At 42.0% G+C, this 26,281-nt stretch overlaps 1 protein-coding gene across 2 annotated transcripts in view; it reads right to left on the reverse strand.

The window, feature by feature from the left end:
• NALCN (sodium leak channel, non-selective) overlaps positions 1-26,281 on the reverse strand; it is an 871,910-nt gene that overhangs the window by 765,800 nt on the left and 79,829 nt on the right. Inside the window, exon 2 of one of the 2 annotated variants that reach the window (XM_073569510.1) lies at positions 21,454-21,605. The exons of the other annotated variant lie outside the window; for it this stretch is intronic. Coding sequence (XP_073425611.1) covers positions 21,454-21,456 — 3 coding nt within the window. The 5' untranslated portion in view covers positions 21,457-21,605. The remainder of the gene's footprint in view (positions 1-21,453; positions 21,606-26,281) is intronic. 2 annotated transcript variants of the gene reach the window in all.

A 26,281-nucleotide genomic window follows, 5' to 3' on the forward strand; every position in this document is an offset into this window, starting at 1 on the left:
AGCACTTGGGGGTTCAAAGTGCTCACCACACATCTAGATAAGTTCCGTGGGGGGTCTAGTGTCCAAAATGGGGTCACTTGTGGGGAGTTTCAATAGTTTAGGTACATCAGGGGCTCTCCAAACGCACATGACACCCGCAGACCATTCCATCAAAGTCTGCATTCCAAAACGTCACTGCTTCCCTTCCGAGCCCCGACGTGTGTCCATACAGTAGTTTTCTCCCACATATGGGGTGTCAGCGTACTCAGGCCAAATTGGACAACAACTTTTGGGGGTCCAATTTCTCCTGTTACCCTTGGTAAAATGAAAAAATTGGGGACTAATTGATCATGTTTCTGGAAAAAATACGATTTTTTTATTTTCATGCCCTGGCATTATAAACTTCTGTGAAGCCCTTGGGGGTTCAAAGTGCTCACCTCACATCTAGATAAGTTCCTTAGTGGGTCTAGTTTTCAAAATGGGGTCATTTGTGGGGGGTTTCCACTGTTTAGGTACATTAGGGGCTCTCCAAAGGCAACATGACACCCGCAGACCATTCCATCAAAGTCTGCATTCCAAAACGTCACTTCCCTTCCGAGCCCCGACGTGTGCCCATACAGTAGTTTTCTCCCACATATGGGGTATCAGCATACTCAGGACAAATTGGACAACAACTTTTGGGGTCCAATTTCTCCTGGTACCCTTGGGAAAATAAAAAAATGGTGACTAAAAGATCATGTTTGTGGAAAAAATACGAATTTTTTATTTTCACGCCCGGGCGTTATAAACTTCTGTGAAGCACTAGGGGGTTCAAAGTGCTCACCACACATCTAGATAAGTTCCTTGGGGGGTCTAGTTTACAAAATGGTGTCATTTGTGGGGGGTTTCCACTGTTTAGGTACATTAGGGGCTCTCCAAAGGCAACATGACACCCGCAGACCATTCCATCAAAGTCTGTATTCCAAAACGTCACTACTTCCCTTCCGATCCCCGACGTGTGCCCATACAGTAGTTTTCTCCCACATATGGGGTATCAGCATACTCAGGACAAATTGGACAACAACTTTGGGGTCCAATTTCTCCTGGTACCCTTGGGAAAATAAAGAAAATGGAGACTAATTGATCATGTTTGTGGAAAAAATAAGATTTTTTTATTTTCATGCCTGGGCATTATAAACTTCTGTGAAGCCCTTGGGGGTTCAAAGTGCTCACCTCACATCTAGATAAGTTCTGTGGGGGGTTTCCACTGTTTAGGTACATTAGGGGCTCTCCAAAAGCAACATGACACCCGCAGACCATTCCATCAAAGTCGCATTCCAAAACGTCACTACTTTCCTTCCAAGCCCCGACGTGTGCCCATACAGTAGTTTTGTCCCATATATGAGGTATCAGCGTACTCAGGACAAATTGGACAACAACTTTTGGGGTTCAATTTCTCCTTGTACCCTTGGGAAAATAAAAAAATTGGTGACTAAAAGATGATGTTTGTGGAAAAAATACGATTTTTTTATTTTCACGCCCGGGCGTTATAAACTTCTGTGAAGCACTGGGGGTTTCAAATTTCTCACCACACATCTAGATAAGTTCCTTGGGGGGTCTAGTTTCCAAAATGGTGTCATTTGTGGGGGGTTTCCACTGTTTTGGTACATCAGGGGTTTTCCAATCGCGACATGGTGTCCGATCTCAATTCCAGCCAAAAACGTCAAATGGCGCTGCTTCCCTTCCGAGCTCTGCCATGCGCCCAAATAGTCATTTACACCCACATATGGGGTATCAGCGTACTCAAGACAAATTGCACAATAACTTTTAGGGTCCTGTTACCCTTGGAAAAATAAAAATTGGGGGTGAAAAGATCATTTTTTTTAAAAAAATATGATTTTTTAATTGTACCACTGTACGTTCTAAACTTCTGTGAAGCCCTTGCGGGTTCAAAGTTTTCACCACATATCTAGATAAGTTCCTTGGGGGGTCTAGTTTCCAAAATTGGGTCACTTGTGGGGGGTTTCCACTGTTTAGGTACATCAGGGGCTCTCCAAAAGCGACATGGCGTCCGATCTGAATTCCAGCCAATTTTGAATTGAAAAAGTCAAACGGCGCTCCTTCCCATCTGAGCTCTGCCATGCGCCGAAACAGTGGTTCCCCCCCCACATATCAGGGGCTCTCCAAAATTGACATGGCGTCCGATCTGAATTCCAGCCACTTGCATTCCCTTCTGAGCTCTTCCATGCGCCGAAACAGTGCCCCCCCCCCACATATCAGGTATCAGCGTACTCAGGACAAATTGGACAATAACTTTTGCAGTCCAATTTCTCCTGTTACCCTTGGTAAAATAAAAAAAATTGAACCTGAATTTTTTTTTGTGAAAAAAAGTTAAATGTTCATTTTTTGTTAAATATTCAAAAAATTCCTGTGACGCACCTAAAGGGTTAATAAACTTCTTGAATGTGGTTTTGAGCACCTTAAAGGGTGCAGTTTTTAGAATGGTGTCACTTTTGGGTATTTTCTATCATATAGACCTCAAAGTGGCTTCAAATGTGATGCGGTCCGTAAAAATAAAATGGTGTTGCAAAAATGAGAAATCGCTGGTCAATTTTTAATCCTTATAACTTCCTAACAAAAAAAATTTTGGTATTTTGGTTCCAAAATTGTGCTGATGTAAAGTAAACATGTGGGAAATGTTACTTATCAAGTTTTTTGTGTGCCATATCTCTGTGATTTAAGGGCATGAAAATTAAAATTTGGAAAATTGCAAAATTTTCGCCAAATTTCCGTTTTTTTCACAAATAAACACAAGTTATATGAATGAAATTTTACCACTAACATGAAGTACAATATGTCACGAGAAAACAATGTCAGAATCACCGGGATCCATGGAAGCGTTTCAGAGTTGTAACCTCATAAAGGGACAGTGGTCAGAATTGTAAAAATTGGCCCGGTCATGAACGTGCAAACCACCCTTGGGGCTTAAGGGGTTAAAGTAGTTTTGCCCCCGGTGGCCATTAGGGTCATTACACAGTGGTGTCTTTTGTTCCAGGTTGCCCCGGTGGTGGTTAGCGTTATTACACGGGAATCACCAACAGGAGTGATTGCTCTGGCTCTTACCTATAAAAGAGTGTCAGGTGGTTGCAATCACTGTTGGTGATATTGCTCATTTCCAACCAAGACTGGTGAAGGAAGGAACTACAGAGAGCAGCTCAGGGGAGCTCTGGTGTAAAGTCTGGTGAAGGAAGGAATTACAGAGAGGTGTTCCTTGCAGCTCTGACAAAGCTTAGAGAAGGAGCAGCTATTCAGGAGGAAAGCTGCATTCTGGTGCTGGACTCTGTTGCTGGGAGCAAGAGCAACAGAGCAGCGCTAAGTGGTGTTATCCGTTTGTGTCTTTCCTTTTATGTGTTTTAGTGCAGTCGTGGGATTAGTTTCTGCACCGTCGATTTCACTAGAGAGGGCTAGATGCAGGGCAAGCTAGGGTTTTTAGGTTCCTGCTCGGCAACGGTGCGGAGCCTGTATAGGGACTGAGGAGTGCAGAGACACTGACTCAGGGCAGTACAGGAGGTCTCCACGTACCTGTTCCCTATCAAAGGGCTCTCCATTGTATCGGTTTCTCTGGTGTTTCCCTTATTATTTAAATTCGCCCTGCTGGAGGCGGGGTGTCCAGTTACACAGTACGGCGGCGTCTACAAATCACTAAAATTGACAAATCCCCGGGCCCGGATGGGATACACCCCCGAGTACTGCAGGAATTAAGCACAGTCATAGATAGACCACTATTTTTAATCTTTAAAGATTCCATAATAACAGGGTCTGTACCACAGGACTGGCGTATAGCAAATGTGGTGCCAATATTCAAAAAGGGGACAAAAACTGAACTTGAAAATTATAGGCCAGTAAGTTTAACCTCAACTGTGGGTAAAATCCTGGAGGGTTTTCTAAGAGATACTATACTGGAGTATCTGGAGAAGAATAACCTTATGACCCAATATCAACATGGGTTTACAAGAGACTGTTCCTGTCAGACTAATCTGATAAGCTTTTATGAAGAGGTAAGTTCCGGACTGGACCAAGGGAATGCAGTGGACGTGGTGTACATGGACTTTTCAAAAGCTTTTGATACGGTGCCACACAAAAGGTTGATACATAAAATGAGAACAATGGGGATAGGGGAAAATATGTGTAGGTGGGTTAAGAGCTGGCTCAGGGATAGGAAACAAAGGGTGGTTATTAATGGAGCACACTCGGACTGGGTCACGGTTAGCAGTGGGGTACCACAGGGGTCAGTTTTGGGCCCGCTTCTTTTTAACATATTTATTAATGACCTTGTAGGGGGCATAGAGAGTAGAATTTCAATATTTGCAGATGACACTAAACTCTGCAGGGTAATTAATACAGAGGAGGACAATTTTATATTACAGGAGGATTTATGTAAACTAGAAGCTTGGGCTGATAAATGGCAAATGAGCTTTAATGGGGATAAATGTAAGGTCATGCACTTGGGTAGAACGAACAAGTTGTATAATTATGTGCTTAATTGTAAAACACTGGGCAAAACAGTCACTGAAAAAGACCTGGGTGTATGGGTGGACGACAAACTCACATTTAGTGGCCAGAGTCAAGCAGCTGCTGCAAAGGCAAATAAAATAATGGGATGCATTAAAAGAGGCATAGATGCTCATGAGGAGAACATAATTTTACCTCTATATAAGTCACTAGTGCGACCACACTTAGAATACTGTGTACAGTTCTGGTCTCCGGTGTATAAGAAAGACATAGCTGAACTGGAGCGGGTGCAGAGAAGAGCGACCAAGGTTATTAGGGAACTAGGGGGTCTGCAATACCAAGACAGGTTATTACACTTGGGGTTATTTAGTTTGGAGAATCGAAGGCTTAGGGGTGATCTTATTACAATGTATAAATATATGTGGGGACAATACAAAGACCTTTCTAATGATCTTTTTTACTCTTAGACCTGTGACGGGGACAAGGGGGCATCCTCTACGTCTGGAGGAAAGAAGGTTTAAGCATACTCACAGACGCGGATTCTTTACTGTAAGAGCAGTGAGACTATGGAACTCTCTGCCATATGATGTTGTAATGAGTGATTCACTACTAAAATTTAAGAAGGGACTGGATGCCTTTCTTGAAAAGTATAATATTACAGGGTATATACACTAGTCTCCTTAATATTGCGTTGATCCAGGGAGCTAGTCTGATTGCCGTATGTGGAGTCGGGAAGGAATTTTTTTCCCCAATGTGAAGCTTACTGTTGCCACATGGGTTTTTTTTGCCTTCCTCTGGATCAACATGTTAGGGCAAGTTAGGATAGGATATGGGTTGAACTAGATGGACTTAAAGTCTCCCTTCAACCTTAATAACTATGTTACTATGTTACTATGTTACGTGTACTTCTGAAATTCGCCTCCTGGAGGCGGTGTATCCGGCTGCACGTTATATTATTTAAATTCGCCCTACTGGAGACGGTGTATTCAGGGTCACGTGTGTCAGGGAAATTCGCCCTGCTGGAGGCGGTATGTCCAGTCACACGTGACCATCACAGTTGTGAGAGAACAAAATACTGTGAAAGTGGGCTTTATGAGTATATGATTCTATGTAGGGGCTATGTGAGGACATAATACTGTGTAAGGTAACTGTGGGGACATCATTCTCCATGTGAGCGTTGTGGGAATATTACTCTGAATGGGGGCCTGTGTGGGGACATCATATTGTGCAAGAGGGTTGTGTGGGGACATACTACTGTGTAAGGGGCTTCTGTTGGACATTATACTGTGTGGGATCTGAGTGTGGATGTCAAGTAAGGGGACTTTGTGGGAAAGTCATGTGTAGGGGAGCTGTGTGGAGACGCCATGCTGTATAGGGGGTCTGTGTGGGGACATAATACTGTGTAGAGTTTTGTGGGAACATCGTACTTGCATAGAATCATAGAATCGTAGAGTTGGAAGGGACCTCCTGGGCCATCTGGTCCAACCCCCTGTTCAAAGCAGGATTCGCTAAATCATCCCAGTCAGATGTCTGTCCAGCCTCTGTTTGAAGACTTCCATTGAAGGAGAACTCACCACTTCTCGTGGCAGCCTGTTCCACTCATTGATCACTCTAACTGTCAAAAAGTTTTTTCTAATATCTAATCTGTGTCTCTTCCCATTCAGTTTCATCCCATTGCTTCTAGTCTTTCCTTGTGCAAATGAGAATAAAGTTGATCCTTCTACAATGTGACAGCCCTTTAGATATTTGTAGACAGCTATTAAGTCTCCTCTCAGTCTTCTCTTTTGCAAACTAAACATTCCCAAATCCTGCAACCTTTCCTCATAAGACAGGGTTTGCAGACCGGTCACCATTCTGGTCGCTCTTTTCTGAACTTGCTCCAGTTTGTTGATGTCTTTTTTAAAATGTGGTGCCCAAAACTGGACACAATATTCCAGATGAGGTCTGACCAAAGAGGAGTAGAGGGAAATAATGACTTCACGTGATCTAGACTGTATGCTTCTGTTAATACATCCTAGAATTGCATTTGCCTTTTTTGCTGCTGCATCACACTGTTGACTCATATTCAGTCTGTGATCTATTAGTATACCCAAGTCTTTTTCACATGTGCTGTCACTTAGCCCTATTCCTCCCATTCTATATATGCTTTTTCCATTTTTATTGCCCAGATGTAGTACTTTGCATTTCTCCCTGTTAAAAACCATTCTGTTAGTTGCTGCCCACTTCTCCAGTTTATTTAAATCTTTTTGAATCCTCTCTCTCTCTTCTCTAGTATTAGCTATCCCTCCTAGCTTTGTGTCATCAGCAAATTTAATCAGTTTACCCTCAATTCCTTCATCTAAATCGTTGATAAAGATGTTGAACAATACAGGGCCCAGGACAGAGCCCTGTGGTACCCCACTTGAGACATTCTTCCAACTGGATGTGCAGCCATTTACGACCACTCTTTGGGTCCGATCACTAAGCCAGTTATGAATCCACCTAACAGTTGCCTTGTCCATTCCATACTTAATCATTTTTTCAATAAGGATTGTATGAGAGACTTTGTCAAATGCTTTGCTGAAGTCAAGATATACTATATCTACAGCATTTCCTTGATCCACCCAATCAGTGATACCGTCATAGAAGGAAATTAAGTTAGTCTGACATGACTTATTAGTTACAAACCCATGCTGACTCTGTTTAATCACTTCATTCTTATCCAGGTATTGACATACATGTTGTTTAATAATTTGTTCAAAGATCTTTCCTGGTATAGAAGTCAGACTCACCGGCCTATAGTTGCCTGGGTCCACCTTCTTCCCCTTTTTGAAGATAGGAACAACATTTGCTCTTCTCCAGTCTTCTGGCACTTCTCCTGTTCTCCAAGAATTTTCAAAGATTATAGAGAGGGGTTCAAAAATTTCTTCTGCTATCTCCTTCAGTACTCTGGGGTGTAATTCATCTGGACCTGGAGACTTGAATTCATTTAGGTTAGCTAAGTGTTTCCTCACTATCTTTCTGTTTATAGATATCCTGGATTCTTCTATTCCCTTAATAGGACAGTGAATAACAGTTGATGTTACATTTCCTTTCTGAGAGAAAACAGATGCAAAATAGGAATTTAAAAGTTCAGCCTTCTCAACATCCTGTCTTACCATTTCATCATTTTCATCCTGTAAAAATCCTATAGCATCTTTGACTTTTGTTTTACTTTTGACATATCCCCAAAATCCTTTATTATTGCTTTTGACATCTCTTGCAAGCCTCAATTCATTTTCAGCTTTAGCTAATCTGATTTGTGCCCTGCAGGTTCTGCAGACAGCATTATATTCTTCTTTAGATATGCCTCCCTCTTTCCATTTTATAAACATTTTTTTCTTCCTTTTTAGCATGTGCTTAAGTTCTGTGTTCATCCATCCTGGTTTCCTTAACTGCTTCCTATTCTTCCCTCTTTTCGGAATTGTTAACAACTGTGCTTTGAGAATTTCATTTTTCAAGATTTCCCATCCTTCCTGGACATTTTTGTCTTTAAGGATATCCAGCCATTGGATCCCTCCAATTCTCTTTCTGAATCCCTTAAAATCTGCCTTTCTGAAATCTAACCTTGACGTCTGAGTCTTCACAGGTCTTCCGCCTCTAGTTATCCAAAATTCTAAAATAGCATGGTCGCTACCTCCTAGGGTCCCAGCCACTTTTACCTCCTCAACCATTTCCTCCCTGTTTATAAGGATTAGATCCAAGGTAGCAGTTCCCCTTGTTTTCTCCCTTACCTTTTGGAAGATAAAGTTGTCAGCAAGAGAGGATAAGAATTTCCTTGACCTGTTAGTTTTGCCTGAGAGAGATTCCCAACAAATGTCTGGATAGTTGAAATCTCCCATGACAACTATGTCATATTTTTTGGAGAACTTGGCCATTTGATGCATAAAGAGTCCATCCATAGCTTCAGCTTGCACAGGCGGCCTGTAGTAAATGCCTACAATGGTGTCCTTTCCATTGTTCTGTCCTTGTATTCTTACCCAAACAGTTTCCACAGAACTCCCAGTCTCTGAAGCTTCAATCTCTGTGCAGATATACGCGTTTCTAACATACAATGCGACACCCCCTCCTCGTTTATCAAGTCTGTTTCTTGCAAATAAGTTGTATCCTTCTAGTCTTGTATTCCAATCATGTGTATTGTCCCACCAAGTTTCAGTGATTCCAATGACATCATATTTCTTTTCCTGTGTTAGTAGTTCCAATTCTCCTTGTTTGTTGCCCATGCTTTGTGCATTAGTATAGAAACATTTTAGTTTGTGATTGGTTTCTCTTTCTCCAATATTTTTATTAATTAGATTCTTTCGTCTTTGTTCTTCCTTTCCACTTCTAATAGCAGAGTTCTCGATAGCATTTGTCAGGTGTATGGCTTTTTCTGGTCTTTTGCTTCCCTTCCCATGTTGTTCTAGTTTAAAGCTCTCCTTACAAGTGTAGCAAGGCGACTTCCAAATACCTGCTTTCCAGTCTTCGTAAGGTGCACCCCATCTCTAGCAAGTAGTCCATCGTATAAGTAGTTCACTCCGTGATCCAGAAATCCAAATCGTTGCTGACGGCACCATCGACGTAGCCAGTTGTTCACCTGCAGAATCTTATTCCACCTCCTTGTTCCATGGCCATCCACTGGGAGGATGGAAGAGAAGACCACCTGCGCTCCCAGTTCTTTCACTTTCTTGCCTAAGTCTTCAAAGTCTCTGCAGATGGTTTCCAGGTCGTTTCTTGCAGTGTCATTTGTCTCCACATGTAGTAGCAGGAATGGGTAGTCATCTGTAGGTCTGAAGAGTCCTGATATCCTGTCAGACACATCTTTAATTTTTGCACCTGGAAGACAACACATTTCTCTTGAAGTGATATCTGGTCTGCAGATAGCGGCCTCTGTTCCTCTCAACAGGGAATCCCCCATGACCACCACTCTCCGTTTCTTCTTCACAACATTTTTCTTTCTCCATCCAGGAGGACTCTGAAGGCGTACAAGGTTGCTGCTTGTTGGCAAAGTCTTACCCTGATGTATTTCTTCATCGTTTTCCTGCGTGAGAGCCTGGTACTGGTTTCTGAGCAGTATGGGTGCTGACTGCCTCCTGATCCTCCTGCTTCTCTGGGTCACATGTCTCCAATCCTCTGTTTCTTCAGGTGCACTTCGAATTTCTTCTCTTTCTGTAACATGAAGAGATAATTCTGCTCTGTCCAAGAACTCTTCACCTTCCTTAATGATCTTCAACGTAGCTAACCTCTCTTCGAGATTTTGCAACTTTTCCTCCAACAGGGACACAAGCTTGCATTTGTGGCATGTGAAGTTTGGCTTTTCCACTGGTAAGTCTGTTGAACATGTAGGAAGAAATGCAGCTCACCAAATGGCTCCTGGCCTCTTCCATCTTGAGATTTCTTAAAAACGATGAAAGACGAGCCCCTATCGGCGCGCGGTTTTTCCGATTTCCTCTTTTCAGCTGCAACGGCCAAAACCCAGTGATCGTTGAGCTCGCGGAGACTCTTCACTTATCCCAGAAGGCACTGGGAATATGCAAATGATCTCCTCAAGACTCTTCCCCTGGTTTTCCGATTTCCTCTTTTCAGCTGCAACGGCCAAAACCCAGTGATCGTTGAGCTCGCGGAGACTCTTCACTTATCCCAGAAGGCACTGGGAATATGCAAATGATCTCCTCAAGACTCTTCCCCTGGTTTTCCGATTTCCTCTTTTCAGCTGCAACGGCCAAAACCCAGTGATCGTTGAGCTCGCGGAGACTCTTCACTTATCCCAGAAGGCACTGGGAATATGCAAATGATCTCCTCAAGACTCTTCCCCTGGTTTTCCGATTTCCTCTTTTCAGCTGCAACGGCCAAAACCCAGTGATCGTTGAGCTCGCGGAGACTCTTCACTTATCCCAGAAGGCACTGGGAATATGCAAATGATCTCCTCAAGACTCTTCCCCTGGTTTTCCGATTTCCTCTTTTCAGCTGCAACGGCCAAAACCCAGTGATCGTTGAGCTCGCGGAGACTCTTCACTTATCCCAGAAGGCACTGGGAATATGCAAATGATCTCCTCAAGACTCTTCCCCTGGTTTTCCGATTTCCTCTTTTCAGCTGCAACGGCCAAAACCCAGTGATCGTTGAGCTCGCGGAGACTCTTCACTTATCCCAGAAGGCACTGGGAATATGCAAATGATCTCCTCAAGACTCTTCCCCTGGTTTTCCGATTTCCTCTTTTCAGCTGCAACGGCCAAAACCCAGTGATCGTTGAGCTCGCGGAGACTCTTCACTTATCCCAGAAGGCACTGGGAATATGCAAATGATCTCCTCAAGACTCTTCCCCTGGGGAAGCATGGGGGCTCTGTGGTGATATTATACTGTTAGGGGCCTTGGAGACACATCATGCTAAGTGGTGATATTGTCCTGTGTGGAGGGCTTTGCTGGGGGGTTTTAGTTTCATTGTGTGAGGGACTTTATGAGAACATCATACTGTTTGTGGAGACTGGGGCAACATATTGTGTTGGGAGTTGTTGATCCAGGTATAAGAGCTGAATAACAGGTGCAGTATTTCTAATAACTTCATACAATACAGTGAATAATATGGTTATCATTAGCTCCTACAGATAAGAATATATTTTACAATAACCCTACCATAATATTAGGAGCAGCAGTAAGTCAATATATTTAATTCTGCTCAATATTACTGTAAGTGATATAAATGAATATAAAACAATAATAAGCAGAATTAAGTACAGCACATTGGTTTGGCTCTCCACAACAGCCACAGTCTCTCAAGCGGCCCCTTGGTAAAAATTAATTGCTCACCCATCATAAACTAACTTCCAGTAATAAATTAGCTTCTTCTATGACATGGATTAATTAAAAGAAACATAGTTTTGTTGTGCAGAGACCTAATATTATATTATTCACCCATTTTTAATTATTAGTATCATGGTATTTGGATACAGTGTCTTCTAAAAGCTGGCATCGTTTTGGAAGCAGAAGATGCTTGAGGAAAATGTCAGAAGCGGATAACAAAAGACTGAACATATGCCTGCAATGTAAAAAAAGAAGTGCTATGCATACAGTGGGGAAAAAAAGTATTTAGTCAGCCACCCATTATGCAAGTTCTCCCACTTAAAAAGATGAGAGGCCTGTAATTGACATCATAGGTAGACCACAACTATGAGAGTCAAATGAGAAAACAAATCCAGAAAATACCCTTGTCTGATTTGGCAAGATTTATTTTGCAAATTATGGTGGAAAATAAGTATTTGATCATTAACAAAAGTTCATCTCAATATTTTGTTATATATCCTTTGTTGGCAATGACAGAGGTCAAACGTTTTCTGTAAGTCTTCACAAGGTTGGCACACACTGTTGGTGGTATGTTGGCCCATTCCTCCATGCAGATCTCCTCTAGAGCAGTGATGTTTTGGGCATGTCACTGGGCAACACGGATATTCAAATCCCTCCAACGGTTTTCTATGAGGTTGAGATCTGGAGACTGGCTAGACCACTCCAGGACCTTCGTATGCTTCTTACGAAGGATCATTATCATGCTGAAAGACCCATCCACGTTTCATTTAAGTTTTTGGGTGTTATGTGAAAAATGTAGAAAATTTCATGGAGTACAAACTCTTTGTTAAGGCACAGTAAGCAGTTGCTGGGTTACAAATTAGATAGTAACAGGAATAAGTATGCAGGTTGGAACAGGACTGGCAAGCAAAAGAAAAAAGATACCTTGTTGCTTTTATCTCTGCTCTGCTTGCCATCCAGTTCTTTTTTTTATAGGCCAAGACTACTAGTCACTGCACGTCATAATGTTGTAGTGCACATCTTATTAATTCTCAGCCTTTCAACACACACTGACCTCTGAGGTCTGGATGCGACTGTAAGTTCTGACCTAGAAAGAAGAGGGCAGAGATGCGGTGTGCAGTGGCGGAAAGACAACTTAACAGTGGGAAGCGAGCAGTGGGGATGTCCTGAAAGCTGAGCAATTAGGTGAGTATTACATTTTTTTTTTTTAAATTTACATTCGTAACGGGTAGACTTTGTAAGCCAGGGACTGTCTTGTTTTAAATTTTGTGGTCGCTAAAAAACATTGTCATGGTAAAAAAGCAAATAACATCATCAAATGAAATGTACTCAGCCCAACTTTACCCAGAATGTTTAAAAAAATCAAAACTTCATTTAAAGCCTAATTCATGCCACAGGAATGAACATCTGTTAACCAATTTCCTGAAATGGCAATTTTCCACTTTTGCACTTTTATTATCTCTACTCTTATTCCAAGACCTACAACTCTGTTATTTTTCCATCGGCATAGATGTATGAGGGCTTGTTCTTTTGCAGGATGAGTTATACTTTAATATGACACCATCCATTTTATCATATGATGTACTGGAAAGTGGTAAAAATATTCCAAGTGCGGCAAAATTGTGAAAAAAGTGCAATTCTACCATTATTTTGGGGGGTTTGTTTCTATAGCATTCATTATAATGTAAAAATGACCTGGTAATATGGTTCTACAGGTCACTACAATTACTGTGATATCATATGTGCATAGGTTTTTATTTTGAGTGACGAAAAAAATTCATAAATTAAAAAATCTTTTTCCTGTGTCGCCTTTTTCTGAAACCTGTAACGTTTTAAATTTTTGGTTAATGGAGCTGTGGGAGAGCTTGTTTTTTACAATGTGAGCTGATGTCTGCATTGAAACCATTTTGGGGTAGATATGAGTCTTTGATCACCTCTTATTGCACTTTTTTCAGATGCTGCGGTGGCCAAAAAAACAATTCTGGAATTTAGATTTTTTTTTCTCGTTACAGCTCTTACTGATCGGGTTAAGTAATTTAATATCTTGATATATCGGATTTTTATGGACATAGCAATACCACATATGTGCATTTTTTTTTCACATTTCTTTATTTTTAATGAGGGAAATAAGTTAATTCATATTTTTTAATATATTTTTAATTATTTTCATATTTTTATTATTTTTTTGCTAGATTTGTAAGTCCAGTTAGGGTACTTGAACTTGCAATCATTTGAGCACTTGTGCTGTATACATCTGTGGTGCTGGCAGGTACGCAGGATGCAGTGACGAGTCGCGAGAAAATTTGGTGCTTTCTATAGTAACATTTATAAGACTAGAGGGAACTTTCCGCAGTCACGGCCTGATCAACAAAAGGGGTAACACGGATTGCCCTCGCAGGGGCTCTATACAAGCAAACACAAACGGGTAGAACATGACTACTTCCGGCACTAGCCGGTCACTATAGGTCCGCGGTATGGCCGACTACAAGTCTTTAATTATATAGTCAACTTAGCCGTCCAGACATCCCTCGCCATTCGGGATGGTGGTCTTTCGGCGTAGTAGTCTCTGGGACCAGTTGCTGAGGCGTTGACGAAGTCTTCGTGCGCTCCGGCACGCTGATGACCTGATGACACTTGAGCCCCACAGGCCCCGGCGGAGTCCTTGGACGGATGGGCCGCAGCCCCTGGACTGGGGCAAGTGGCGGGGTGGCGGGTGATAGGCCACCTGTGCAACTAGCAGCTGTGACGGGGAATCCGCTGTAAGCAAAGGCCCGGCCCTTGCCGCGGAGCGGGACAGTGGTGGCCGCCGACGGCACTGGACTTGCCGCGGCCCCGGGTGAGAGCAGGGCGGCTGCGGGTGGTGGGAGACAGGCCGCAGCCGCAAGCTGGGGCAAGGCGGCAGCGGCCGCGAGTGACTGCGGGCAGGCCGCAGCCGCGGGCTGAGGTGGGGCGGCAACGGCCACGAGCTGAGGTAAGGCGGCATCGGCCGCAAGCTGGAGCGGGGCAGCAGGTCTCGGATGGTCGTCCCGGCGCCGTCCCTCTGATGTCCTCCGTGAGTGTCTCTTCTGGCACTGGTAAGTCGCTCTGGCTCTCAGTCGCTCCCACGGTCTCCTGCTGCTTCTTTCCCGGTCTGCTGGGGAATTCCCAGCCTCCTTTATACTGGTCCCTCCCCCAGCCCATCTGTCTGTCACAACGGTCCGACCCCGAACGCTGTCCCCTGGGGACAGTTTACCCCGGAACCTAGATGACGGCTCCCTTGGTTCCAGCCCGGACACTCGACGGGGGCCGTTCCTCCCACACATCAATACTACAATACTGTTGTGCATAGCAAAAATTATGGTCTGCAGTGCATTTTCCGGAAGGGTTTAAAGGGAATCTGCCAGTACCAGGATTTTACCCACTAAACGTGAACTTTTATGCACATGTAGCCTTTTCAAATACAAGTGCAGCAATACCTTACATGGCCAGCTAATTCCTCAGTTAGGCCAGGGTCACACTAGCGATGAATTCGGACGAGTGCTATGCAATAAAACATCAAATAGCACTCGGACCAGTATTCATCTATGGAGCTGCTCCCAATAGCGTTTTTTTGTCTAGGCCGTTTTCAACGTGCGAGTGAAATCGCAGCATGCTGCGATTGTCACCGACACTTGACCGAGTCTCTGTTCACTCGCACCCATATAAGCCTATGGGTGTGAGTGAGACAATGCACATCACAAGGATATCATCTAAGTGATGTGCGATATACACTGACCCCGGCAATGGAGGAGATGAAGAAATTCATTTCTCCACCTCCTCTGCAGCTGTGCTCCGATCCTCTCTGTGCAAGACGATCGGAGCACAGATGCATGACCCTCGGCTCCTGCTCGAAGCAGAGCAGGAGCTGAGGGTCATTAGCATATCGCATGGGATGCCATATGCTAGTCTGACCCGGACCATACTGAGAAATCAGCATTGGAAATGTTATGCAAATTAGGTTGAAGGACTATGGTAGATCTGAAGGTCTTGACTGATGGCTCCTTTGCTTTAAGTCACATAACAAAGAGGCTGTCAGGCAAGCAAGAGGAGGTGGCTCTAGGCGGGAATAGAGCTTTAGTGACAGAAGCTTCTGATCTGCTATAGCTCTTCAGCCTCATTTCAAAGCAATTCAAATGCAGATTTCTGAGCAAAGGAGAAACAAACTGTCTAGGTAAAGGTGTTGCTGATATACTCTTTGAAAGATCTATATGCGCATATAAGTAGTTTGGGTGGTAAAAATCTCCTGACAATTTCCTTTTAACTCCTGCATGACCTGAGGTATTTTCGGTTTTGCGTTTTCATTTTTGGCTCACCATCTTCCCAGAGCCATAACGCTTTTATTTTTCTGTCAATATGGCCATGTGAGGACTTGTTTTTTGCGGGAAGAGTTGTACTTTTGAACAACACCATTGGTTATACCATGTCTTGTACTAGAAAATGGGAAAAAAAATTCCAAGTGCAGTGAAATTGCAAAAAAAGTGCAATCCCACACTAGTGTTTTGGCTTTTTTACTAGGTTAACTAAATGCTAAAACTGACCTGCCATTATAATTCTCCAGGTCATTATGAGTTCATGGACACCAAACATGTCTAGGTTCTTTTTTATCTAAGTGGTGAGCAAAAATTCCAAATTTTGTTAAAAAAAAAATTGCACCATTTTCAGATACCCTTAGGGTCTCCACTTTTTGTGATCTCGGGTTGGTGAGGGTTTATTTTTTGCTTGCCGAGCTGCGTTTTTAATGATACCATTTTGGTGCAGATATGATATTTTGATTGCCCGTTATTGAATTTTAATGCAATGTTGTGACAACCAAAAAGCATAATTCTGGTGTTCTGACTCTTTTTCTCGCTACCCCATTTGGCGATCAGGTTAATCCTTTTTTATTGATAGATCGGGCGATTCTGAACGCGGCAATAGCAAATATGTGTATGTTGGATTTTTTTTATTGCTTTATTTTGAATGGGGGGAAATGGGGGTGATTAGAACTTTTATATTTTTTTATTTTTTCATATTTTCAAAAACCTTTTTTTTTTTTTTTTTTTTTAACTTTTTGAATCCTTCAATAGTCTCCATGGGAGACTAGAAGCTGCCACAACCCAATCGGCTCTGCTACATAGAGGCGACGATCTCACAAAATCAAAATATCATCAAAAAGTTAATTTATTTCAGTTCTTCAATACAAAAAGTTAAACTCATATTATAGAGTCGTTACAGACTGATCTATTTCAAGGGTTTATTTCTGTTAATGTTGATGATTATGGCTTACAGATAATGAAAAACCCAAAAGTCATTATCTCAGTAAATTACAATAATTAACAAAAACACCTGCAAAGGCTTCCTAAGCATTTAAAAGGCCCCTTAGTCTGTTTCAGTAGGCTCTACAATTATGGGGAAGACTGCTGACTTGACAGATATCCAGAAGGCAGTCATTGACACACTCCACAAGGAAGGTAAGTCACAAAAGGCCATTGCTAAAGAAGCTAGCTGTTCACAGAGTGCTGTATCAAACTATATTAATGAAAAGTTGGATGGAAGGAAAAAGTGTGGTAGAAAAAGGTGCACAAGAAACCAGGATAACCGCAGCCTTGAGAGGATTGTTAAGAAAAGGCCATTTAAAAATTTGGAGGAGATTCACAAAGAGTGGACTGCTGCTGGAGTCATTGCTTCAAGAGCCATCATACACAGACGTATCCAGGATATGGACTACAAGAGTTGCATTCCTTGTGTCAAGCCACTCATGACCAATAGACAACACCAGAAGCGTCTTACCTGGGCCAAGGAGAAAAAGAACTGGACTGTTGCTCAGTTGTCCAAAGTGTTGTTTTCAGATGAAAGTACATTTTGCATTTCATTTGGAAATCAAGGTCCCAGAGTCTGGAGGAAGAGTGGAGAGGCACAAAATCCAAGCTGCTTGAGGTCTAGTGTGAAGTTTCCACAATCAGTGATGGTTTTGGGAGCCATGTCATCTGCTGGTGTAGGTCCACTGTGTTTCATCAAGACCTAAGTCAGCAAAGCCATCTACCAGGAAATTTTAGAGCACTTCATGCTTCACTCTGCCAACAAGCTTTTTGGAGATGGAAATTTCATTCTCCAGCAGGACTTGGCACCTGTCCACTCTGCCAAAAGTACCAATACCTGGTGTAAAAACAGTATCACTGTGCTTGATTGGCCAGCAAACTCACCTGACCTTAACCCCATAGAGAATGTATGGGATATTGTCAAGAGGAAGATGAGAGACACCAGACCCAACAATGCAGATGAGCTGAAGGCTGCTATCAAAGCAACCTGGGCTTCCATAACACCTCAGCAGTGCCACAGGCTGATCGCCTCCATGCCACGCCGCATTGATGCAGTAATTGATGCAAAAGGAGCCCTGACCAAGAATTGAGTGCATTTACTGAATATACATTTCAGTAGGCCAACACTTCAGATTTTAAAATCATTTTTCAGCTGGTGTCATAAAGTATTCTAATTTACTGAGATAATGACATAAGGATTTTTATTGACTGTAAGCAATAATCATCAACATCAACAGAAACAAACACTTGAAATAGATCAATCTGTTTGTAATGACACTATATAATATATGAGTTTCACTTTTTATATTGAAGAACTGAAATAAATTAACTTTTTGATGTTATTCTAATTTTATTAGAAGCACCTGTATATAATTTCTTTATTGTTATTTGCTTTCTATGCCAACAGGCAAAAAACACAGATAACATTATATGGATGTTTGCACATGGTAATTTTTTAAGTGAGAAATAAAAAAAATAGTCTCATATTTTAAAAAAATATATTTTTTTTTATACAAAAATAATTTGCATAAAAAAGGTAGTTACTTTGTTAACTGATTGCATTACTCATTTTATACTGAACTTCAGTTATAGTTTGTATTAGAATTGAGCAAATGTTTCATGTTGCCATTATCTGGCATCCAATCTGGTCCTCTATGGAAGCAGCTTCTACTTCCACAGAAAGCATCGTTACCTGGCATCCTAGGCGCTTGTGGTGTTTACCAGATCTTGTGATGTCATCACCAGAGTCGTAGAGGATTCCAGGCTGAGGATGCCAGCAGCAGAAGTGAAGATTGCCCTGGTCTGGCTGCCATGGGGGACCAGACAGGACCTGGACCAAGGCACATAAATCTTTTTGATCAACTTTAGTCTGTATTATAGTCCAGAGCTGCATTCCGAATTCTGATAGTCACTACCAGAGCCAATGCTGAAAACCCAACTGAACTGTAATAATGAGAGTTCCCTAGTAACTTCTGCTTATTTTTCCAGTTAAAAGGCAGAGTTAGCAGTGTATCTATGCAAACTTTGCACAATTGGTGGCTGACTAAATACTTTTTTCCCCACTATATTTTATTTTTACATTACAACCTGTACTTAAATATTTTTTAATCAGATTTGTGTGCCCTGCAGATGGTGACATGAAGTGAGAGAAGTATACATTGGTCAAAAATTTAATTTATCGGATCAAATAAGTAAAAATTGGCATGTGCATATGTTCACCCCTTTTGCTATGAAGCCCCTAAAAATTTCTGGTGCAAGCAATGACCTTCATAAGTCACATGCTTAGGCTAGTTTCACACTTGCGTTGGGCAGAGTTGCGGAGGGCTGCGTACTTCCTCTGTTAAGCCCCGCCCACTGCCACACCTCTTCCATTCAGCTCCGCCTACGTCGGCATGTGTCCTGCGTACCTATCTTTAACATTGGGTACGCACACCATGCAAATGTATGCGGATGCCTCCGCATGCGTCGTTTTGACACTGCACCGACCGCAACAAAATGCAACATGTTGCATTCGACGCAGTTCGGCGCAGCGTCAAAACGATGCATGTGGAGGCATCTGCATAGATTTGCATGGCCTGCATACCCAATGTTAAATATAGGTACGCAGGATGCATGCCGACATAGGCGGATCTGAATGGAAGAGGTGTGGCAGTGAGCGGGGCTTAACGGAGGAAGTGCACAGCCATTCGCAGCTCTGCCCAACGCAAGTGTGAAACCAGCCTTTTCTGAAAAAGCCACAGAGGCTGCAACACCATTAAGTAACAGGCACCACTAACCAAACAATACCATAAAGACCACGGAGCTCTCTAAACAAGTCAGAAAAAAAAGTTGTTGAAAAGTCTAAGTGAGGGTTGGGTTATAAAAAAAATAACAACAAACTTGGTACCACAACAAACGTGGGAGAGGTCTGCTCACCAAAACTCTCAGCCCGGGCAAAGAGGGCATTAATCAGAGAGGCAGCACATAGACCAAAAGTAACCCTGTAGGACCTGCAGAGTTTCAAAACAAAGACTGGAGTATCGGTCCAGACGACCACAATAAGCTGTACACTCCATAGAGGTAGCATTTATAGAAGAGTGGACAGAAAAGAAAAAGCCTTTACTTACACACAATAATTGTAAGGCTTGTTTTGACAGACAATTGTAAGGCTTGTTTTGAAAAGACATGTGGGAGACTCCCCAAATGTATGGAGGAAGGTGCGGTGGTAAGATGAGACCAAAATTGACCACCAAGGTAAACGCTATGTCTGGTGCCAAATCAACGCAGCTCATCAACCCAATAACACCATCCCCAGAGTGAAACATGGTAGTGACAGCATCATGCTGTGGGTAATGGTCTGAGTCGAAGGGAAGAAGGGAGTTGAAGGGAAGATGGATGGTGCCAAACACAGGGATATTTTGAGGAAAACCTGTTTCAGTCTGTCAGTGATTTGAGACTTGGACGAAGGTTCACCTTCCAACAAAACAATGACGCAAAGCCAACTGCTAAAGCAACTCTCGAGTGCTTTAAGGGGGAATGTGTTAATGTATTGGAGTGACCTGGTCAAAGTCGAGACCTTAATCCAATTGCGAATCTGTGGTCAGACTTGAAGGTTGCTGTTCACCAGAGGAAACTATCTAACTTAACGGATCTGGAGCGGTTTTGCCTTTAAGAATGGTCATAAATCCCAGTGCCCAGATGTGGAAAGCTTATAGAGATTTATCCAAAGTGACTTGCAGCGGTAATTGCTGCAGAAGAAAGCTCTACAAAATACTAATGTTAGGGGGTGAATATTTATGCACACTGAAGTTTCAGTTATTTTGTCCTACAGCTCTGGCAAAAAATTAAGAGAACACCACATCAAAATCCTGTCATGGGCAGCCCATTCTCCAGACCGGAACCCCATTGAAAAACTCTGGAATGTAATCAAGAGGATGATGGATAGTTACAAGCCATCAAACAAAGAAGAACTGCTTCAATTTTTGCACTAGAAGCAGTGTGAAAGATTGGTGGAAAGCATGCCAAGACGCATGAAAGCTGTTTTAAAAAATCATGGTTATTCCATAAAATGTTGATTTCTGAACTCTTCCTGAGTTAAAACATTAGTATTGTTGTTTCTAAATGATTATGAACTTGTTTTCTTTGCATTATTTGAGGTCTGAAAGCACTGGGTTTTTTTTTAATTTTGACCATTTCTCCTTTTCAGAAAAAAAACAAAATTTATTGCTTGGAAATTTGGAAACATGTTGTCAGACGTTTGTAGGCTAAAAGAACAATTTACATTTTACTTAAAAATATACCTATAAAGAGAAAAATCTGACAGACTGAACATTCGGAAGTGGTCTCTTAATTTTTGCCCGAGCTGTAGTTGTTGTTTGCTTCACACAAAAAAAAGAAAACCAAAATGCTCACAGTTGTAGGCACGTTCTTTACATTAACTGATGCAAACCCACAAAAAAATAGTGAAATTTCAGGTTATGAGGTAGCAGAACACAAAAAATGCTAAAGAGGTGAATACTTTCGTAAGCCACTGTAACAGATTAAACTTTCACAGTAAACCACTCCTATTGTCATTTGAAAGGGACATAAAATATTCAGTGTTTAAAGCATTGCCACAAAAGAGAAAAACAACTTTTGAATGAGAGTGAGCATAACTGAATTCAAAATCAAATGTGAATGTTTTAACATATCAAAGATCTTTAAAGAACACTATAATGAAAGATCAACAATGCAGAGATAAAAAGATGCTTGTTAGTTGATTGTTTGAATATATTTATATAGGGTGTAGTATGGCTAAAACGAAGCAATGTTGTAGCACTAAATACAATGCAAGTATACACAAATTAGGAAAAAACTTCAATGTACTATACATACGAATACATCAGCACATACCATGCTTATATGATTCTCTTGCTCTTCTCTAGCTTTTCCTCTTATTGTATGCAAGTCCGTCTCACTCTCTCTGGCTTCTTCCTGCGGGGCCTTGCAGATGTCATAAGATTAGAGCATGAGCAGCCAGCCCAGTTCCATGATCTGTATAGTAGCTGACAATAAGGCAGGAAGTGGGCAATATTCACAGAGTACCACTAACCCCCAGAACAAATTAAAGCCTCCCACCCCAAGCAACACAAGAAACCATGTAAAATAAAACAAGACATTAAAAACCACAAACCCTTTTCCCTCCCAACAAGTACATATATGCAACCAAGAACCTGACACGAATAACAGGTAACAAACATTACAATGACTTCAAATATACAGTAACTACTTTTCATCTCTTTTTTTGGATCTAATAATAGAATAATCCTAACAACAACGCTCAACTTTCCCACTCTACTAAATCAAAATGTGTAATCGCCTGAAGGTCAAATCTCCCGAGTTGTGCAGAATTGTGATTCAGGAGTCTATGGAAGAGAGGTGAAAACCACGCCAACAACTTTAATGGGTGATAGTTTCTTAGAGAAGGATGGAACAGAACAACAGTAAGAACTGGTTACATATGAGATTTTACAGCAAGCCAAGGTAAGGCAATTCAAGAACTAATACTCAATTTACTATAGGTGAACATGTTTTGAAAGTTTTCACAAAGTTTTGAAGAAACTATGATACAACTTTATATGATGTTTTGTATACAGGCTCATCATCAATGCTCCATGATCCCAAGACTAAGTAACATGATATGTTTATAGAGTAGAAGGCATCAGTTTCTCTATTAACTGCACTATTTATACCCAGAACACAATGGTACAAATTTACAGGTACAGGTGTCTTTGTTTGCACTTGCATTCAATAGGTAGCCCATGTACAGTCTTCCCATGAAATCTACCAATCAATAGCTCTCTGATTATGTCGCTATTATGCTAACCACAGCCCTGGTGCCATTTACAACCACAGCTGTTTATCAAGCTGCTAAAAAAACTGTATTCTTTGGGTTAGCGTGTTGTTATTGGTAAAAATATGTAATTACCACTGAAAGCCCTTTACTACTGCTTCTAGAGCAGCAATTGCAGTGTCACTTGGCAAATGCACAAATCAAATTTTCAAGGCTTAGATAATATGTGTGATTAACAAAGGATTAAAAGGTCTAGATCCACTTGTCCTGCAATGGTGGTAAACTTTTGCAACTGTGCAATCATGTTATCTTGAAACATTCACTTTTTTAGACAAATGATCAGCTTTTATAGAGATGGTATACTCTTTTAAGAAGAAAAGGAATACCGTACTATTTTAAGTGCAAATGACACAGATTCTACAGACTGCAGCTCCAATACATACCATACTGTTTAACAGTTCAAAACTAGGAAAAAGACTCTTTAATTTTGGAGGGTAATAATGGAATTCATGATTTCCTTTCTATACTAAAAAAAAATATTTCCCATATCTTCAAATTGTAATAAAACTAATATTTTCACTTCCTTATAACTTAATTACTTGAGCACACATTTCAAAATCCCAAGTAATGTCTGTGACTGAATATATTGTAACCTCTGCACTGTATTACAATTTGCAAATAGTACCAAAAACCGTTACTGTATTAGATGCCCTAATGATTCATAGTATTGGCAACTGCAGAACGGGAGGCTTGGAATCTAGATTCCAAAAACATTGCTGCTGATTAAAACCTTAATATCAAAGTCACTTTGGCATTTTGCAGCAAATGCAGCACTCTTAAGGAAGCTTGAGCAATGGTCAGATGCTTTTAATATTTTGTTTGTGGTATTTAGATTACAAGACTGAAATTCAACAGGTTCCATTACTTTCCATTCTGAAAGTTGTAAAAAGCAAACATAAGGGACATGATTCTATCTATCTTGAACCTTTAAAGGGATTTACCCCATGAACAAAGTACATTTTAAATACCATTATAGATTTTGTAATAATAATAAGTTCCACTATTGGATGTGTTAAAACAATGTTCCTGTGCTGAGATAATCTTATAAATATGTTTCTGCCGTGTACTACTACTTGTTGTGTCCGACCATGCAGAGCTGCTCCATTTCATGGTCAGCACATACCACAGCTCCTGGCCAGGGGAATGGGAAAAGGTTAAGTCTCTTACGATAAGTGATGATAAGTGAAAATACAGATGAAACAGCAGAGGCTTGTAGAGGATACCCTCTGAGGTAACACATTTCCCTGTCTGTTTTATCACAGGAGTTTTTCTGCTTCTTCACCAGTCCCATGAACTTATCAGAAATAAAGTCAATGACATAGAAGCTCAGCGGCTCCTGAAGTTCCTACATCACTGACTTGATCTATGATAACCTTAGGGGGAAGGAGGTGCTGCAGAAATACTCACTCCTGTGGCAGGGAAATGTGTTACCTCAGAAAGGATCAGCTGCGAGCCTCTGCTGATCCATCTGTATATTAACTTATCATGGCCAGGAGTTGTTGTATGTGCCAATCATGAACTGGAACAGTTCTGCATGGTCAGACACAGCAAATAAAAGTAAGACTTAATGATGCAGGAAGAAACTGAGACTGGAAATGATAGAAAAATATTCAGAATTGAGAGTCCTCAGTGGTTGATACCTTTTAATGGCTAACTGAAAAGATGGTAACAAATTGCAAGCTTTCGAGACTACTCAGGTCTCTTCATCAGGCATTGACTAATACAAAATCTGAAGAATCACATATTTATGCACAACACAGCACAGAAAAAATGCAATAGATAAGACAAGTGACGTGAAGCAGAACTATCATTATGGGGGAATGATAGAAAGTTATGTCCATAAATATTGGACCAGTTCATAGATAAGGAGTGAAAGTTTTATTGTCCTCTGATTGGGGCCTGGTTCTGTGTTGTGATGCCCGACAAGGTCTTAGGAGCAAATTCCTTAATTAATGTAAAAAGACATAAATCCATGCGACACATTCATTCCAGCATTGAGTGTGTCAAAGGTCGTCATGAGTTTGTACTCTCAGACTCGTCTGTCTCTCTGAGATGTGAAGTTAAATTTCAATACCAGTAATTTCATGTTCATGGTGCTGTGATCAGGAATACAGAAATGTTTTGCCACAGGTAGATCCATTTTTTTTTCTCTTATTGTGTAGCGATGAGAATTCATCCTTGTTCTAAGCTTGTGCCCTGTCTCCCCCACATACAGGATGAAACTTATAAAATTCTTCCTCACCCACAATTACTTTGAATTTGACAACAAGATATATCTACAGGAGACTGGCACAGCTATGGGAGGTAAAATATGCAAATCTTTTCATGGCCAAGCTTGAAAGCAACTTTTTGTCCTCATGTCCCATCAGACCTCTGGCATATTTTAATCATCTGGACAGAGTCTGAGCAACAGCTAAAGATGTTCTACAAACAGTTTAATCAATTTCATCCAACCATCAACTTAACACTCAACTACTCCAGCACTTAACTTGTGGACACCATCATTAAGCTTAAGAACAATGAAATAGAGACATCCCTGTATCAGAAGCCAATCAACCATCCAACATACCTTAAATGGGACAATTTCCATCCAAAACACATAAAGAACTCTATCATCTACAGCCAAGCCATAAGATAGAAACATATATGTTCCAACCCCATGGACAGAGATGAACACCTTGGTCCCCTCAAAAAGACCTTTTTGAATCAGGGCTACCATCCAAGAACAATTCAAAACCAAATTACAAGAGCCACCAGAATGTCAAGGAATCACCTGCTACATTAAAGCTAAAGAATGTGACGGACTCAGCTCCTGCTGAGCCCATTTTTTGAGTGGACCCTCTGGGTCGTGGCACCCACCCACCGAGGGTGAGCTGACCTTGTGAGAATCCACCCCCTATACAGGGAGTGTCAGGGGCAAGACCAAGGGGGTGAGCCACCACGACTGCTGGGACCAGACGGCCGGCTCAGGGGACACTAGACGAGTGTCTGACGACAAGGACGAGCAGGAAGCAAGACGAGACTAGACGTAGGTGCAAGGTATCTTCATTAGAATAACACAAGATCACATACAGAGAAAACAAGCAAAACGTGCAAGGTGCGCGCGTGGGCACGCCAAGGTCCATAACATGGTACGTGCCAGATGGCACGCCTAGGCACAGGTAATGGCATGATGGCATCGGACTCCGGACTGCTGGCAAACCGACAGGGTCCAGGGATCAGGCTGCGGACGTCAGCTCCGGACATCAGGCCGTAGTCATCTGGTTCCGGACCTCTGGCAACGGTCGGCAGGTTCCGGGCATCCGGCAGGCAAACCAGGGTTCAGGCAAGGAGGCACGACAGATATCCAAGCAGGGTGCGTGTTTAGGGAACACGCCAACGTCCAAGGCTAGGTGCGTGTGTAGGGGACACGCCAGGGTCCAAGGCTAGGTGCGTGTGTAGGGGACACACCAGGGTTCAAGACTAGGTGCAAGGCAAGGTGCGTGTGTAGGGGACACGCCAGGGTTCAAAGCGAGGTGCGTGTGTAGGGGACACGCCAAAGCATAGAATAAGACAGAGTGCGTGTAGAGACACGCCAAGGCACAAGGTACAAGACAGAGTGCGTGTAGAGACACGCCAAGGTACAAGACAGAGTGCGTGTAGAGACACGCCAGGGTTCAGAGCAGGTCTGCGTGCTAGGAGCTACGCAGGGACGCACACCTCACTGGCCAATGCACACGGCTGTAAGGCCAGCATGAGGCACGACTAAGGCACAGGAGGGGGCAAAGGAACCTTCGTGCTAGGAGCCACGCCAGGTTCAGGGCAGGGTGCGTGCTAGGAGCCACGCCA

The sequence above is a fragment of the Dendrobates tinctorius genome, unplaced genomic scaffold, assembly GCF_039654945.1.
Source record: "Dendrobates tinctorius isolate UK_male_01 unplaced genomic scaffold, ASM3965494v1 ptg000026l, whole genome shotgun sequence".
NCBI lineage: Eukaryota > Metazoa > Chordata > Amphibia > Anura > Dendrobatidae > Dendrobates > Dendrobates tinctorius.